This window comes from Schistocerca serialis, chromosome 5 (genome assembly GCF_023864345.2).
Source record: "Schistocerca serialis cubense isolate TAMUIC-IGC-003099 chromosome 5, iqSchSeri2.2, whole genome shotgun sequence".
Taxonomy (NCBI): domain Eukaryota; kingdom Metazoa; phylum Arthropoda; class Insecta; order Orthoptera; family Acrididae; genus Schistocerca; species Schistocerca serialis.
This window is the reverse complement of record NC_064642.1, coordinates 611,020,471-611,036,682: the sequence shown is the minus strand read 5'-3', so window position 1 is coordinate 611,036,682 and position 16,212 is coordinate 611,020,471. Positions and strand designations below refer to the sequence as shown.

General features: G+C 40.7%; 1 protein-coding gene across 4 annotated transcripts in view; it reads left to right on the top strand.

Moving 5' to 3' along the window:
• Positions 1-16,212, top strand: part of LOC126481030 (FHF complex subunit HOOK interacting protein 2A-like) — a 198,528-nt gene that overhangs the window by 94,439 nt on the left and 87,877 nt on the right. For all 4 annotated transcript variants that reach the window (XM_050104505.1, XM_050104504.1, XM_050104503.1 and 1 more), the window contains 2 exons: positions 3,553-3,643; positions 7,450-7,627. In XM_050104505.1, coding sequence (XP_049960462.1) covers positions 3,553-3,643; positions 7,450-7,627 — 269 coding nt within the window. The remainder of the gene's footprint in view (positions 1-3,552; positions 3,644-7,449; positions 7,628-16,212) is intronic.

Below are 16,212 nucleotides of genomic sequence, written 5' to 3'. Positions count from 1 at the left end.
GGTAGCAGGGACAAAGAATCCAGTGAAATTTTTTTAAGTGGTTTATCTGAAAACTACGTTGAGCAGTTAAACAGAGAACCGGCTCGTGGCGATAACATAATAGACCTTCTGGTGACCAACAGACCCGAACTATTTGAAACAGTTAATGCAGAACAGGGAATCAGCGATCATAAAGCGGTTACTGCATCGATGATTTCAGCCGTAAATAGAAATATTAAAAAAGGTAGGAAGATTTTTCTGTTTAGCAAAAGTGACAAAAAGCAGATTTCAGAGTACCTGATGGCTCAACACAAAAGTTTTGTCTCAAGTATAGATAGTGTTGAGGATCAGTGGACAAAGTTCAAAACCATCGTACAATATGTGTTAGATGAGTATGTGCCAAGCAAGCTCGTAAGAGATGGAAAAGAGCCACTGTGGTACAACAACCGAGTTAGAAAATTGCTGCGGAAGCAAAGGGAACTTCACAGCAAACATAAACACAGCCAAAGCCTTGCAGACAAACAAAAATTACGCGGAGCGAAATGTAGTGTGAGGAGGGCTATGTGAGAGGCGTTCAATGAATTCGAAAGTAAAGTTCTATGTACTGACTTGGCAGAAAATCCTAAGAAATTTTTGCCTTATGTCAAAGCGGTAGGTGGATCAAAACAAAATGTCCAGACACTCTGTGACCAAAATGATACTGAAACAGAGGATGACAGACTAAAGGCCGAAATACTAAATGTCTTTTTCCAAAGCTGCTTCACAGGGGAAGACTGCACTGTAGTTCCTTCTCTAGATTGTCGCACAGATGACAAAATGGTAGATATCGAAATAGACGACAGAGGGATAGAGAAACAATTAAAATCGCTCAAAAGAGGAAAGGCCGTTGGTCGTGATGGGATACCAGTTCAATTTTAAACAGAGTATGCGAAGGAACTTGCCCCCCTTCTTGCAGCGGTGTACCATAGGTCTCTAGAAGAGCGTAGCTTTCCAAAGGATTGTAAAAGGGCACAGGTCATCCCCGTTTTCAAGAAGGGACGTCGAACAGATGTGCAGAACTATAGATCTATATCTCTAACGTTGATCAGTTGCAGAATTTTGGAACATGTATTATGTCCGAGTATAATGACTTTTCTGGAGACTAGAAATCTACTCTGTAGGAATCAGCATGGGTTTCGAAAAGATCGTGTGAAACCCAGCTCGCGCTATTTGTCCACGAGACTCAGAGGGCCATAGACACGGGTTCCCAGGTAGATGCCGTGTTTCTTGACTTCCGCAAGGCATTCGATACAGTTCCCCACAGTCGTTTAATGAACAAAGTAAGAGCATATGGACTATCAGACTAATTGTGTGATTGGATTGAAGAGTTCCTAGATAACAGAATGCAGCATGTCATTCTCAATGGAGAGAAGTCTTCCAAAATAAGAGTGATTTCAAGTGTGCTGCAGGGGAGTGTCGTAGAACCATTGCTATTCACAATATACTTAAATGACCTTGTGGATGACATCGGAAGTTCACTGAGGCTTTTTCAGATGATGCTGTGGTATATCGAGAGGTTGTAACAATGGAAAATTGTACTGAATTGCTGGAGGATCTGCAGCGAATTGACGCATGGTGCAGGGAATGGCAATTAAATCTCAATGTAGACAAGTGTAATGTGCTGCGAATACATAGAAAGAAAGATCCCTTGTCATTTAGCTACAATGTAGCAGGTCAGCAACTGGAAGCAGTTAATTCCATAAATTATCTGGGAGCACGCATTAGGAGTGATTTAAAATGGAATGATCATATAAAGTTGATCGTCGGTATAGCAGATGCCAGACTGAGATTCACTGGAAGAATCCTAAGGAAATGCAATCCGAAAACAAAGGAAGTAGGTTACAATACGCTTGTTCGCCCACTGCTTGAATACTGCTCAGCAGTGTGGGATCCGTACCAGATAGGGTTGATAGAAGAGATAGAGAAGATCCAACGGAGAGCAGCGCGCGTCGTTACAGGATCATTTATTAATCGCGAAAGCGTTACGGAGATGATAGATAAACTCCAGTGAAAGACTCTGCAGGAGAGACGCTCAGTAGCTCGGTACGAGCTTTTGTTGAAATTTCGAGAACATACCTTCATCGAGGAGTCAAGCAGTATATTGCTCCCTCCTATGTATATCTCGCGAAGAGACCTTGAGGATAAAATCAGAGAGATTAGAGCCCACATAGAGGCATACCGACAATCCTTATTTCCACGAAAAATACGAGACTGGAATAGAAGGGAGAACCTATAGAGACACTCAAGGTACCCTCCACCATACACCGTCAGGTGGCTTGCGGTGTATGAATGTAGATGTAGCTGTAGATGCTGGCTACATCTCATTGTAAATTTCTCAAAGTTAAGTATTGCCATTTATCTTACTGTAATAAAAATTCAGTAATAGGATTTGCTTGAATTGTTGTCTAGCGATCCGAGAAAGCAGGTTTCCTAGGCACCCTATATTAGACAAGTGGACAGGACACAACGTTAAGGAACATCTCGTACTCATTTGTGTGATTCGAAAGTTCTTCTCAGATTTTGAGGCAAAGGTCTTTCTGGTCTTGGCTCATGAGCCATGGGACGAACTTAATGGCAAAACGATGTGTTCCAAGATGTTGTCAGGATTTCAGCTGAATGTTACATCCTTCTGCAATCTCTTGGAGAGTCAGTCTTCGATTGGCATGCACAGTTTTGTTGACGTTCCTGACATGAGCGTCATCAGTAGATGTCGAAGGGCAACCTGAACAAGGCTCATCCTTAACTTCCAACCAGCCATTTTTAAACCATGTGAACCATCAGTAACACTGAGTACAGCTTAAGCACTCTTAGCCGTAAGCTTTCTGTGTCATTCATTGTGTCTTTGTGAAAGTTTTCTTGAGTTTGAAGCAAAATTTAGTGCAGACGCGTTGCTCCTGTAACGGTGCCATCTAGAAATTCGCGAATTGTGCAGCACAACATTCTACACATTACTAACAGACATACAAAAATGAAACTTCCAGCAGTTACATGTTAAACACAGATGTGTGCAGGGATTCCAACCGCGTTTCACTCCAACACACAATTGATGCAAAATTATGAATGTTACGGTATTTTTTGAACAAACCTCATATTAGAATGAATTTTTACACATCTTTTAATTTCCATCTTTTTCCTCAATTGCTGTCTGTTTTTGCTATTGTTAATTCCCTGCAGCGAATAATTTCCACACAGCTTTCTCTTTCTTTTTCACTTGTTGTGAAAGTTAACGTTTCTCAATATTGTATTCATTGCCTCAAACCTTGCTGTGATGATCATGGTGTAGAGATCATATTAAATACTATTTTTGAGATATCATTCTGTCTATAACCTACATTGCTATCATCTGTCTGATGAAGTGTGTCCATACTGTTAATAGCATCTTACACTGTGTGTGCTCTAACTGTACACTATAATGATCACTAAAAAGAAAAAGAATGTTAGAATGATCAGTAACAAGAAAAAGAATGTTAGAACTTAGCTTTTCCTCCCTTTTGTGTTTGTTATTGCTATTTGTCTCTTTGTCTTTGTCTTTAGGTTTGATACTCCTGCTTGGGATGAAGGAGCACCCTTTCCCGGTTGCCGTGAAATTACATCATTTTTTGCATGGCTTGACTACTGCAACCAGGTTTGGATAGCTTTGTCATATATTATTGAATATGGTATGATTAGTGAAATACTTTGTAATCATACTCTTCTTTGTTGTTGTGTTATTTTGTGATGTACTCTTGTTTAGAGTTCATTATGACTTGTATTGGCAAGAAATTTCTTTGATCTTTAATATCTCATAAACCAGGATGTTAGATGTAGTTGCTGTTTATACTTAAATAGGGTTCCCACAAGTTCTAGATATTAAGGAATTTCAAATGTATTAGGGAGATCAGCAAAAAAAAAAAAAAAAAAAAAAAAAAAAAAAAAAAAAAAAAAACTGGAAAAATCTAAAAATCTTGTTCAGTAGGCGAAATGGTTTGTTTACTGAGATGTCATGCATCGTTGCTGGCTGGACACAGCTGCGTACGTGTGCCACTTCCCTACTTCATCATTCTTACTGCTTCTTCCCTCCTACCGTTCTCCTCAGCTTGCAGTCAGTTCTGCCACCACCTTTTGCCACTAGCCTAGCAGCTGCCAACGAGAGGCACGGAGGCATGAGAAGGGGTTTGTTTGGATCTGATTCTCAGAGATTGTTGACGCAGTGGCCGGAGATGGCAGTCGTGTGCACGAGTTGTGTCTGAGTAACTGTGTGAATGTGTGTATGCTCTCATTTTCTGACAAAGGCTGTGGCCAAAAATTTAGTTGTAAGAATGTGATTGTCTTTTCTACGTGGCTGTCTGTGGCTCAGTGATCATCTTTACGGTGAGTTGCTACCTATCCTCATTAGTATTGATTATCAGAGTATTTGTGCAAGTTATCTGTTGCATGGATTGATCACCCCAGTCTCATTTCATCAACATGGTACCTGTGACATATGAATAGCTGGCCACACTAGTGGACGTCCACGATGGGCCAAAACCACGGGCCACTTCTGTTGGTATCTCTAATGGATTGGGTCTGCCAATCTGAAGCCCATCATTTAATGTGCTAGCCCCGCCCATCAAATGTAGTCTCACTATTCTGCCTGCAGGTCAGGTCTGTTTGTGTGTGGCATAATGCAGTGGATTTTTGTAGTTTATCCAAGGACCCAGGACGCGGTTCTCCTCGGCAGGCCAGAGGCCATGGGCGATGGATTTCAGGACTGTCTCAACGCAAGTGCATTGTACAGCGCAGTGCTTTATAGACATTTTATTTATTCTAGTACATTTTGGCACGTTGAAAATAATTTGTGTGTTAGAAAGTATTAACAATAAGAAAAAGAAAATTGTAGCAGTCGTTGGCAGTTTGTACGCTACATACTCATACATTTCTCGAAAGAAAAATCACACGATATCTGTAAAATAATAGACATAACAGAGTGACTGATAACCGACAATAACAAACATAGTAGAACCAACATTTTATTGGTGGCCACCTATAGTGTTGGTTTACACAGCTCTTCCGTGTCTTACATACTTCTTTCAAGAGGCTTATGTTTTTCTGGGGTTATTTCTGAAATCAGTGAGGGGATTCTGAATCTGTCTTGTGACTCCAAGACATTCATATTTTTGTCACCAAATGTGTTTTGTTTTGTTGAAATGAAATAACAACAGTGGTCTTAATGAAACACATATACCATTTGGCTTGCTTTCTCCATCTAAAACGGTTCATTACAAAAGCTGTTGATGTTAGCACTTAAGATTCTTGCTCACACGGGGGAGAAATACGGAAGTCCTTACATATTTTTGTCAGCTTATGGCTTTACTTACCCTTCGGATCTCAAAATTTGTCAGGGAAAAATGCTAAAACTTGTCTGGAAATTGGGAAAACATCATAGAATTTCACCTGGGAAAACTTGTGGCAACCCTGTTAAATTACATTGTTTTCCTTTGCAAAATAGTTTTGCGTGTAGACATAAAACATTTGTTTATTGTTATGCGGTAACAGAAATTAAGGGTTGAATGGGGTAACAGAAATTAAGGACTGAACAGAGAAAATGTAAAACCAAATGTAATTCAACACTATCTCACATCTATTTTCTCTAATACAGCTGATGTATCATCTCCACCCCTGTTTGCAAATCACAAAAAAATTATAAAAGAATGTTAGGTATATTTAATCCTTCATCAGACAGAGAAAGCTCACACACATTCACACAAGCCTGACACACACACATGGCCAGTTGTCTCTGGGCACTAAGGACTGACTGAAGCTGCATCTGAGGTAAGCAGCAATATTTGCTTGAGTGGGTAGTGGGGATACAGAAGAGGCATGAAGCCGGGAGGGGGAGGGATATCAGTGTAGAGGTGGAGGAAGATCGTAATGCTGCCTGTGGGAGTGTGGAGGGATGTCGTGGGGTTCAAGATAGTGCTGTTGGGTACAGCATTGGAGCATTTGGAGGCTGTGCTGGGGCGGGGTGAACAAGGGGAGAGGGGAAGAGGAGACGAGAGAATTAGAGAAGAGAAAAGGAACACGCAGGTGCATTGGTAGGATAGGAGGCATGTTGTATGGTACTGGAGTTGGAGCAGGGAAGGGGGTAAGCAGGTGGTTGTTATTGTAGATGGAGGTGCCATTGACAGTGATGAACAGATCACTGGGTGGGAAAGGAGTGGGAACTGTAGAGAGTCTAGTTAATTTTTAGGCATTTTTTCCCTATTGACAGTAGTGTCCGATTCATTATGTATTTTTCCCTCCACTTTTTTCTAGGCCTGGCTCACTCAGTAGTCACACTTTGTACATTTTTACAAACGTCTTTTGCGGCTACTGAATTTTATTATGACAACCCAACAGTGTGGTTTGTCTCTTAACATGGGTGACTTCCTGAAAGCTGAGAGTCAGTAAGTCTATCTATATTATGGAAATGTAATCATTGTGAGGACTTGTCTGGTGGACATTATTTTAATTCTCATTTTCTAATACATTGATTTGTTACATGAGCTAGAGATTAATTTTATACATGTGGTGTGTGTTCTTTCAGACATGTCCAAAAGAACAGACACTATTTTGATCATACAGCCACTGTGAATCAAGACATAGAGGAGTTAAAGATATTAGCTGCCAGTGGGCATTGATTTATATCAATGGGGCAAGTAATAAATTGGTGCCGGACTGAAATTTGAACCTGGGGTACCTCCTTACTTGACAGATGTGCTGACCAGTATGCCATCCAGACACAGTGCCCGCTGGCAGCTAATGTCTTTAATTCCTTTGTGTCTTGGAGATTTATTTGTTGTCTGAATCAATCAATACATATAAAATAATAAGATAAAACTATTATTTTGGTATTAACGATAGCCTGCAGCCTTCATGAAGTTCATGACTGACACTATTTATGTCTGAAGACAAGGCTGCATTTTTATTTTTGTTGGACCAGTTCCACGTTATGTGCCCGTCTTCAGTGGTCATGTATTTTATTTTTCTGCCCACATAGAATCTCTATAGATGATTTTGGTAATCCTACTTTATTTTGTAGCTGGTTTTAAGCACATTTTTTTAGCGTTATGGATGAGGCAGGTATTGTAAAGCACACTGACTCATCAAAAAAACTACAAGGAAGTGCTGAAAACCAGCTAAAAATATAAAATAAAATCTCCAGGAACATTTACAGAGAGCACAAAAGTAAACTACATTATCATTGAAGATGGGCATCTAATCGGATACTGGCCTGACAAAAATAAAAATAAACACTCAGCCTTGTCTGTAAATATATAAATAATGTAATTCATCCAAAAACTGTAATTTAATTTTATATCATAGTTGCTGGTAACGTTGAAGATCAAAATTATGTAAATAATATGTTTTCTGAAATAAAATACTTAACTAAGCATTGTTCTATACTTAGTTGCCTGTTTACTGTTTCTGTAGCTTGTCCAGGAAGCTCACAAAATCATAGGAGACTCTATTTCTAAAAGTATAAGAAGAGACTTTCTGGAACAATGCACGTCTTTACATTTGGTCAATATTGATGATGATCAAAAATTGGGAATAATTGCTTTACTAAGAAAAGGCCTTAGAACTGTGACAGCACCTGCTCTTCTCCAAGGTATAAATTTTGTGTCCTATGTAAAGTATTAAGTTCCACGTCATGTGTTTAATAGATAGTTATTTTCTTATACTTAGAATAAATTCTTCAAGAAAAGTTTTGTACCACCTCTATATAATTAGGATAATTACAATTCTGTTAGTTGTTGCCATGACAAGACATCCTGTGAAACATTACTATATGCCTTCCCTGAAAACTACCAAGAACAGATAGTTTGGAATCCCACACAGGATGGACATATATTGGATCTAGTGGCAACGGGTAGACCTAACCTGTTTGAGAAAGTCCGCATTGAAACTGGTATCAGTGACTATGCAGGTATTGTAGCACTAATGATTACCAAAGTGCAAAGGGCAGACTAAACAAATAGAAAGATTTATTTGTTCAGAAAACTAGATAAAGAGGCAGTAGTATCATATCTCTGTGAGGAACTTGAACTTTGGTCTGGTCAGAAGTATGTAGAGAACTATGGCTAAGGTTTAAAAAAATACTTGATAATGTTCTGTACTTATATGTACCTATCACAACAGTTTGTGATGGGATGGATCCTCCATGGTTGACAGTCACTGGCAAGAAACTTCTGAAGAAACAGACTACCATGTAAGAGGTGTAAAACAAAGCATAGGGCTGTAGGTAGAGAGGTGCTGAATGAAATACTTTTGGCTGTCAAGAGGATGTTGTGTAAAGCCTTCAGTGACTACCAGAGCAGAATGTTAACGAAAGATCTTTCACAAAATGTGAAGAAATTTTGGTTATAAGTAAAGGCCGTTAATGACAACAAAGTTAGTGTAGTGTTCTGACGCTCATGAATGAGACAGGAAGTAAAATTGTGGATAGCAGAGCGATAGTAGAAATGCTTAACTCCATTTTCAAATGTTCCTTTATAAAGGAAAATCCAGGAGTAATGCATCAGTTAAATTCTCACATCACTGCAAAGATGAGAAATATAGATACTAATACTAGTGGTGTTGAGAAGCAGATGAAGTCGTAAAAACTGAAAAAAGCTCTGAGACCTGAAAGCAATCCAGTTGGATTCTATACCATATTTGTAGCTAAGTAAGCACTTAATTTTAACCATAATATACTGAATACCCCTTGAACAGAACCCTTGACATCCATTTGTTGTGGAATCTCAGAATATATTCTAAGCATAAATAGACTGGGGTATCTTGAACATGATGACTTCCTCCATACCAACCAACATGGATACTGGAAACATCAATCATGTGACACCCAAATCCTGCTTTTTTCAATGACATACTGAAAGCTTTGGATTAAGGTAGTCAGATGGATGTACTATTCCTTGATTTCCAAAAAGCATTTGATGCAGTACCACACATACATTTATTATTGAAAACATGTGCATATAGGGTATCAAGCAAGATTTATGAATGATTTGAGGATTTCCTGATGGAGACAGAGCCTGTTGTCTTGGATGGAGAGTCATCCACAGATGCCGAAGTAGCTACTGGTGTGCCCCAGAAATTGAGTGAGACTCATGCCGTTCATGTTGTATATTACCAACCTTGCAGACAATATTATTAATAACCTCAGATTTTTCACAGATGATTCAGTTATCCATAAATAAGTACTGTCTGAAAAAAGCTATTCAAATATTCAACAGATCTTGGTAAGATTTCAAAGTGGTGCAAATATTGGCAACCTCCTTTAAACGTTCATAAATGTAAAATTGTGCACTTCCCAAAACAAAATAGCATAGTATCCTATGACTGCAGTGGCAGTGAGTCACAGTTGGAATCTGTCAACTCATACAAATACTTAGATGTTCGAATTTGTGGGGATGTAAAATATAACATCAACATTGTCTCAGTTGTAGATAAAGCAGGCTTTAGTCTATGATTTATTAGTAGAATGTCAAGGAAATGCAATCAATCTTCAAAGGAGACTGCTTACAGAAGACATGGAAAAAGCCCTAATAACTAGAACACTGGGACATACACTCTGCTGGGCCCTTCTCAGTGCTTTGCAGTGTATGGATGTAGCTGTAGATAACAGTAAATTGGTGTGGACTTAGATTGAAGGAGTACAGGGCATAAAAAATTAGCTTTATGAAGCCAAAAATTAACGTAAATCTGAACTAAAAAGAAAACAATAAGCAACATGAAGGCTTCTTCTTTGAAAGTGCACATCTTTACATATACATATATGTGAAATCAAAATTGACTGATGTGTAACAATCACTACCATGCTCGACCACATTCATTATAAAAAGTTGGACTCTTCCTCCGTTTGCTGTTCACAATGTGGCCAAGATGTTGCTGCTCAAGACTGTCCTACTCTTCAAAATAGCCCTCCTGAACTCCAGTCCAGTGCACAAGTCTTACGTACCTTTTCCGTACACCTTGGTGCAGAGGATTGTGTCTGTCATTGGTTATAAATGTCTTGAGTCCAGATTGATCATAGGGGAGATGGTTGAATACTGTCTGGAGTGACTTAGTCCTCCCTGTTACCTCAAAAGGTAGTGGACAGTTCTGCTTCATTTTTCGTGGTCCACAAGTCATCATTTATAGGTAACAATCATCAGTTGGTGATGTTGACAACAGGTGACTCTACAACTCAGCTCTTTGATGCTTTATGTCTCATGATAGAGGTTAAATGTTTAATTGTGTCACTGTAGTTCAAGCCAATTCAATAGGCAGCTCCCCTCGCTGAAAATACTTTTTTGTTGCAAAGTTAAATCTAATTTTGAAAGTTGCCTTCGAGGTAGTTTTACACACAAAAAGAACATGCACATGAAGAGAAATGGAAAGTGTCTTAAGATTTTAGCTAAAATATTCCATTATGTGACACACATTTCTTTACTACCATAGTGGCATATTCACCAAATCAGTATTCCGTACTGTTGGCATTCATAGCTTGTAAGAAGCATCAGTGCCCTGTAAAAATAGAAAGGAATTTCTAACAGTATGGTTGTAAGAGTTCAAGCTAATGTGGGAAGTACCCCACTTTGAGTGACTAAAATCAGTTAAAAATGCATTTAAAATACAGAGATGTGAATTTTGTACAATACATGAGGGGCATGTATTTTCAAAACTCTGCTGTTGTGTACAATCAATGTTCAAAGGCTAAGGAATATAAAGACTAGAGAAACACAAGTTGCTGAAAAACGGGCAGTTGGGGTGTTTGTATGGGAAAGCAAGTAAGACACAAAAGCTAGATTTTACAGGAGAAGTGAAAAAAGTTTTGTGAGCATGTTACAAGTGAGTTCAAGTTGTAAAAACTTGTTGTGAAGCATAAAAAACTCATATGAAAGAAACACATGCTCTACAAACACATGAGACCTTGCCCAGTTCGCATTCGGGAGGACGACGGTCTGGCCATCCTGATTTAGGTTTTCCGTGATTTCCCTAAATCGCTCCAGGCAAATGCCGGAATGGTTCATTTCAAAGGGCACAGCCGACTTCCTTCCCCGTCCTTCCCTAATCCGATGAGACCGATGACCTCGCTGTCTCGTCTCCTTCCCCAAATCAACCCCAGTATCATCTGTTTGCAGACATGGATACAGTTGGACAGGTGTCTTGTGTAAAACATATTAGAATGAGTCAACATTGACATGAACGTCACTTGCTGTATTCCCATTCAATTCTGCAGATAATACTTGAAGGCATTCAAGGTTTACTGTTGCCATATTCAAGGGTTTTCTTGTCTTTCTCTGCTTCTCTGGTCGCACACTTACCTTCTGTTTGGCCATCATTAGTTCACAGGTTGTGCAATTATCTGTATGGAGATAGTGAAATGAAAGCTTCTTGAAATATTTTTCAAATACCCAATGATAGAAATGCTGATCGATGCTCATTGTGGCATATTCTATCTGAAATGCATGGTAGTGCTATAGTTATTTAAATATAGACTTAAAAATAGCTTAGTTGACATTTGTTGTGAATACTAACTTTGTCATGTTGGGAAGGAGGGAATTTGAGCTTCGATTAAATCAGCGGTTTATTATGTGTATTTCAGCTTGTAACACCAAGCGAGGTGGCACAGTGGGTAGCACACTGGACTCGCATTTGTGAGGACAGTGGTTCAAACCCCTGTCTGGCCATCCAAATTTAAGTTTTTCCTAATTTCCCAAAATTGTTCCAGGCAAATGTCGTGATGGTTCCTTTGAAGGGGACAGTCAATTTCCGTCCCCATCCTTGATACAATCTGAGGGTGTTCTCCATCTCTACTGACCTCTATGTCGACGGGATGTTTAACTTCATTTTGCTTTGCCCCTCTTTCTTTTCCCTTCAACCCTTCTGCCAGAAGAAGTAGCCAGTGGCTCCAAAAATCTTCCAAATGTGCTGTAATCAAAGTTTGAATTCAGAGAGTTTGTCCACACATGGAGCACCCTTTCCTTCAGTATGACAATGCTCTGCAGTGATCTGACACTTGGGGTTCACTTTCACTGATTATACTCCATACAGTCTCAACTTGACTCCATACAATTTTCATCTCTTTCCAAAACTAAAAGAACGCCTTCGAGGACTTCACTTGATAGTGATGAAGCGGTGCAAGGAGAGGTGCGGTTGTTGCTGCATAAACAAAGTCAAACATTCTACTGTGATGTTATCAACAAACTGTCTCTTGTTGGGAGAAATGTGTTGATGATCAGGGTGACTATGTTGAGGAAGAAATTTGTAGATGTGGAGAATAAATATGTGGAATGCTACTAACATTTGTTTAATTTAAAAATTCATAAGAGTTTTCACATAAAAATTTCAAAGATAGTACTTTCCAGTACTTCGTTGTATGTTCAAAAAGAGGGCTTCAGAAGAATGGACAACAATATTTATGTTGAATAACTGTAGAACGCAATTTATTCTTTGTAAATCACCTAGAAAATTTTAGTTATGATATTCAAATAAGTTAGCTGGTTTATCATTTCCTTCAAACAATGGTGCCCTTGTTAATATATTGCCAGAACATCAAATAAATGCACAAAAATTATCCAGTCTACCCTGCAATGGAAAGCCCAGATTGGAATAACAGCAATATGAAAAGGATGGACTGCCGCTCATCAGACAGTGGAGGCATTGAGTCACATAAGGGCATAAAGAAAAAGACAGCTAAAAATTTAAGCTTTTGGATGAAAAGATCCTCCTTTGAAAAAAAAAAAAAAAAAAAAAAAAAAAAACTCTTTTTGTGTGTGCCCCATTTCACTTTTGGGTGCTTATTGTATAGTTAATTTTCATGTTCAAATATGTTGTTTTGAGTTTTTCCTTCTCCATTTATATTACTGACTTGGAGATGTAATTGGATAGTGAAGTTCAAATATCCTTTCTTAAAATGTAATTGCCTTCTGTTACTGTGTTTCCTATTGCTCCTATTCTTCTCTTTACATTTGATGCAGCAGGGACTTCCATGTTGGAATCTCAGAAGTTTTCCTGGTTCATATATGGTACCATTTACCCATTCCACCAGGACTTCCTGTGGTAACTACACACAAATAAGTATTTGCTTAGTGCACGAATCACTTGAATGAGAAAACAGTTCAGAAGTTCCATACACAGTCCGAGTACAATGCCAGCCTGAATCCAATACAATGCAGAGAGTCCTGAGAATGAAGTCAAGTTAACTTGAGGGAAAAACAACAGGATGGCTGGGTGTGCTCTGCTCTGGGATTATAGCGGGTAGATTGCTTGTCAATCTCTCAAGGTGCCACTGTCTGTCAGCTGCATATGCCGATCATGTTTTGATGCTGCCCTCAACATTTGATTGTGCCACTGCCTGGAGGCCAGACAGGCACCACAGGACTGTGTGAGTAAGTTGATCCATGATAGCTTGCACCGGCACTTCGCATCCTTCTATAGCGGCCACTGAGGTGCTGACATGATACAAGTGGTAACGTAGGGTCACCACAGTGCTCTCCCCTTGAAGGAGCAATTGTGAGATGGTGTGACCCAGGCATCCCTCTCTTGCAGTGTGGAACGCCCTATAGCATTGAGGAAAATGACATCCAAGTCTTTCTGAGCACTGACGATGGATACCTTCGGTGTGGACAGGAGTCCCTTGTTGGCTGCAACAGGAGACTAGGTCTGGAACTCGTCTTGGCAGTGACGACTCCACCATAGGCGGATGACCGATGGTGCAACACCAACCAAGAGGGGGGGGGGGGGGGGCAGTGTCGGAGCTAGATCCACGTGGACATCCAGTGCCTCTGCAGCAGGAACACGAGCTGGTGGGGATGGTACCTGTGAACCACCATCCAGTGCCCCTGATGCTCATTTGGAGAACTGAAAAAAAGCAGCAGATGAAGGGTGGTGGGCAAGGGCGAACTTAACACAGGAGCTGGGGCCAGAGTCAAAGAAGGTACCCCCAGAGATGGAGAAGAAGCTGAAAACCCAGGCTCCAGGCGGGAGGAAGGCTCAGTAGGTGTGTGTAGGGGTGGCAGAGGCCGGTCCCCCCACCCACGGGGATTGTTGGTTGCAGTGGCAGGCCACCAGACCGTCCTCCATCTGCAGTGTGAACCCTCACCAGCCGTGCTGCCTTCGATGACTACCAGAATCCAATTCTGACAGAACCAGAGGTGCAAGCCCGGACGGGGTCCCTGGCGCCTAGCGTGGTGATGGAGACATTCTGGGTGGGCATGGGATAGGCAGCAGGAGGTGCAGCACTGTGCGTGGCTAGTTCAGTGCAGCAGCTCAGTTGGGTTCTTCTAACCAATTAGCATGGACATATAAGAACTGAGAAAATGTGTGAGCATTTATTCCTCTGTGGGCTCTCTATGGATGACTTCTTTTGCATTTTGAAAGTGTGTATGAGGCATTCTGCTTCCCCATTCGCCTGAGGTTGGAACAGGGAGCCCTGATGGACTGGATACCATGTTGTGCACCAAATTCTTGAAAAATCTGTGAGATAAACTGTGGGCCATTGTCCATCACGAGGGTTTGTGGGGGAGGCCTTCTACAGGGAAGATCCAGTTGAGGGCCTACAACTTCGATTCCACAATTATGGAACAACAGTTTACGACGTATGAAAACCAAGTGTAGGCATCTACAACAATCAACTAATATGCGTCCAAAAAAGGGGCCTGTGAGATCCAGGTGGACACACTCATATAGCTGTGAAGGTTCTGGCCTTGGCGAGTAACATTGGCACTGCGCAGCCTAGTGGCCCGCACAGTTGAACCAGTGACCATGGTGCAAGAGGAGAAGGATGTCCTACCTGAGGGAGGCAGGAATGACCAACTGCAGCACAGCATGTTCCGTAGCCAACGAAATTACTTCATTGATGAGAGTCATTCTATAGTGGAGAAAAAAAATAATTATGGGCAGGACCTGATGCTTGAGTCAGAAACTGTTTTGGCCATCCCCTCTGTTTGTACTGTCACACCTCGCGGAAAATAGGATCCAAACCGACCACGTCAGCGATGTTGGAGTTCATAATAGGGAAGGTATCCTTGGTGAAGGTAGAAACAAATGATTTTTTCCCCAGTCGAAGCTGGTCAGGACTCATAGGGAGATGTGCTAGTGCATCTTCGTTGGAGTGCTGAGCCACAGAGCAGAAGTGAATCTCATAGTGATAACTGATAACAACTGGGGAACAGTGCCCACCACTGAAGTCTTATGTGCTGTTTTGTCTGGCACGTGTTCTATGGGCCTAAGGAAGGAGACTAAAAGCTTGTGATCCATTACTAGATGAAATTTGACACCCTGTAGAAACACATGAAACTTCTTGGAATCATTAGAAATAGCTTCCTTCTTCATTCGAGAATAATTCTTCTCCACCACATTGTATGTCTTTGAGGCAAACACAGTCAGCTGTTCTCAAATGTCAGGATTGCAATGGGCCAGTACAGCCCCAGGCCCTACTGACTTGCAACCATCACCACTGCAAGCTATCTACCCAGCTGGAAGGTGGCTAGCCATGTGGCAGAACAATGACTGTCCTTCAGATTTTGAATGTTTGGCCACATGCTGGCATCCAAACAAATGACATGCTCTTTTTCAGTAACTGATTGATAGGATATGCCACAGTAGCTGCCTGTGATATGAATTTTTGGTAATAAACAACCTTTCCTAAAAACCCCTTGGTGCTCCTTTACTTTAACAGGCCAATGGAAGGTGTCAGTAGCCGCAACATGACTGTTTGTCTGCTGGAACCCCAACACGAAATGACATGTTACAGGTATTTAGTAGGGCTGGGAGAAATGTGATTTTTCCCTTGAGATCTCCATCATGCAGAGTATGAAATAGAAGCCTGAGATTCTGTAGATGTTCCTTGGTGGTGATACCCATGACTAAAATGTCATCTAGATAGTTAATGCAACAAGGAACACGTGTGAGTTGCTCCAAAAGTCACGGAAATGGGCCGGAGTGCTGGCACCCCAAAAAACAAGCGGCTGTACCTGTAGAGATCATAGTGCATGTCGATTATGAGTAACTGTCATGAATCCTCCTCCAGGTAGTTGTAAATATGCCTCTAACAGGTCCAGGTTTGAAAAATACTGTCCCCTCTGCTAGTTTTGTCATCAGTTCTTCTGGACATAGGATGGCATGTGTGTTCAACACAGACTGTGCATTAATTGTCACATTGAAATCACTGTATAGATGAAGCTTCCCAGTAGGCTCCTTAATCATCAC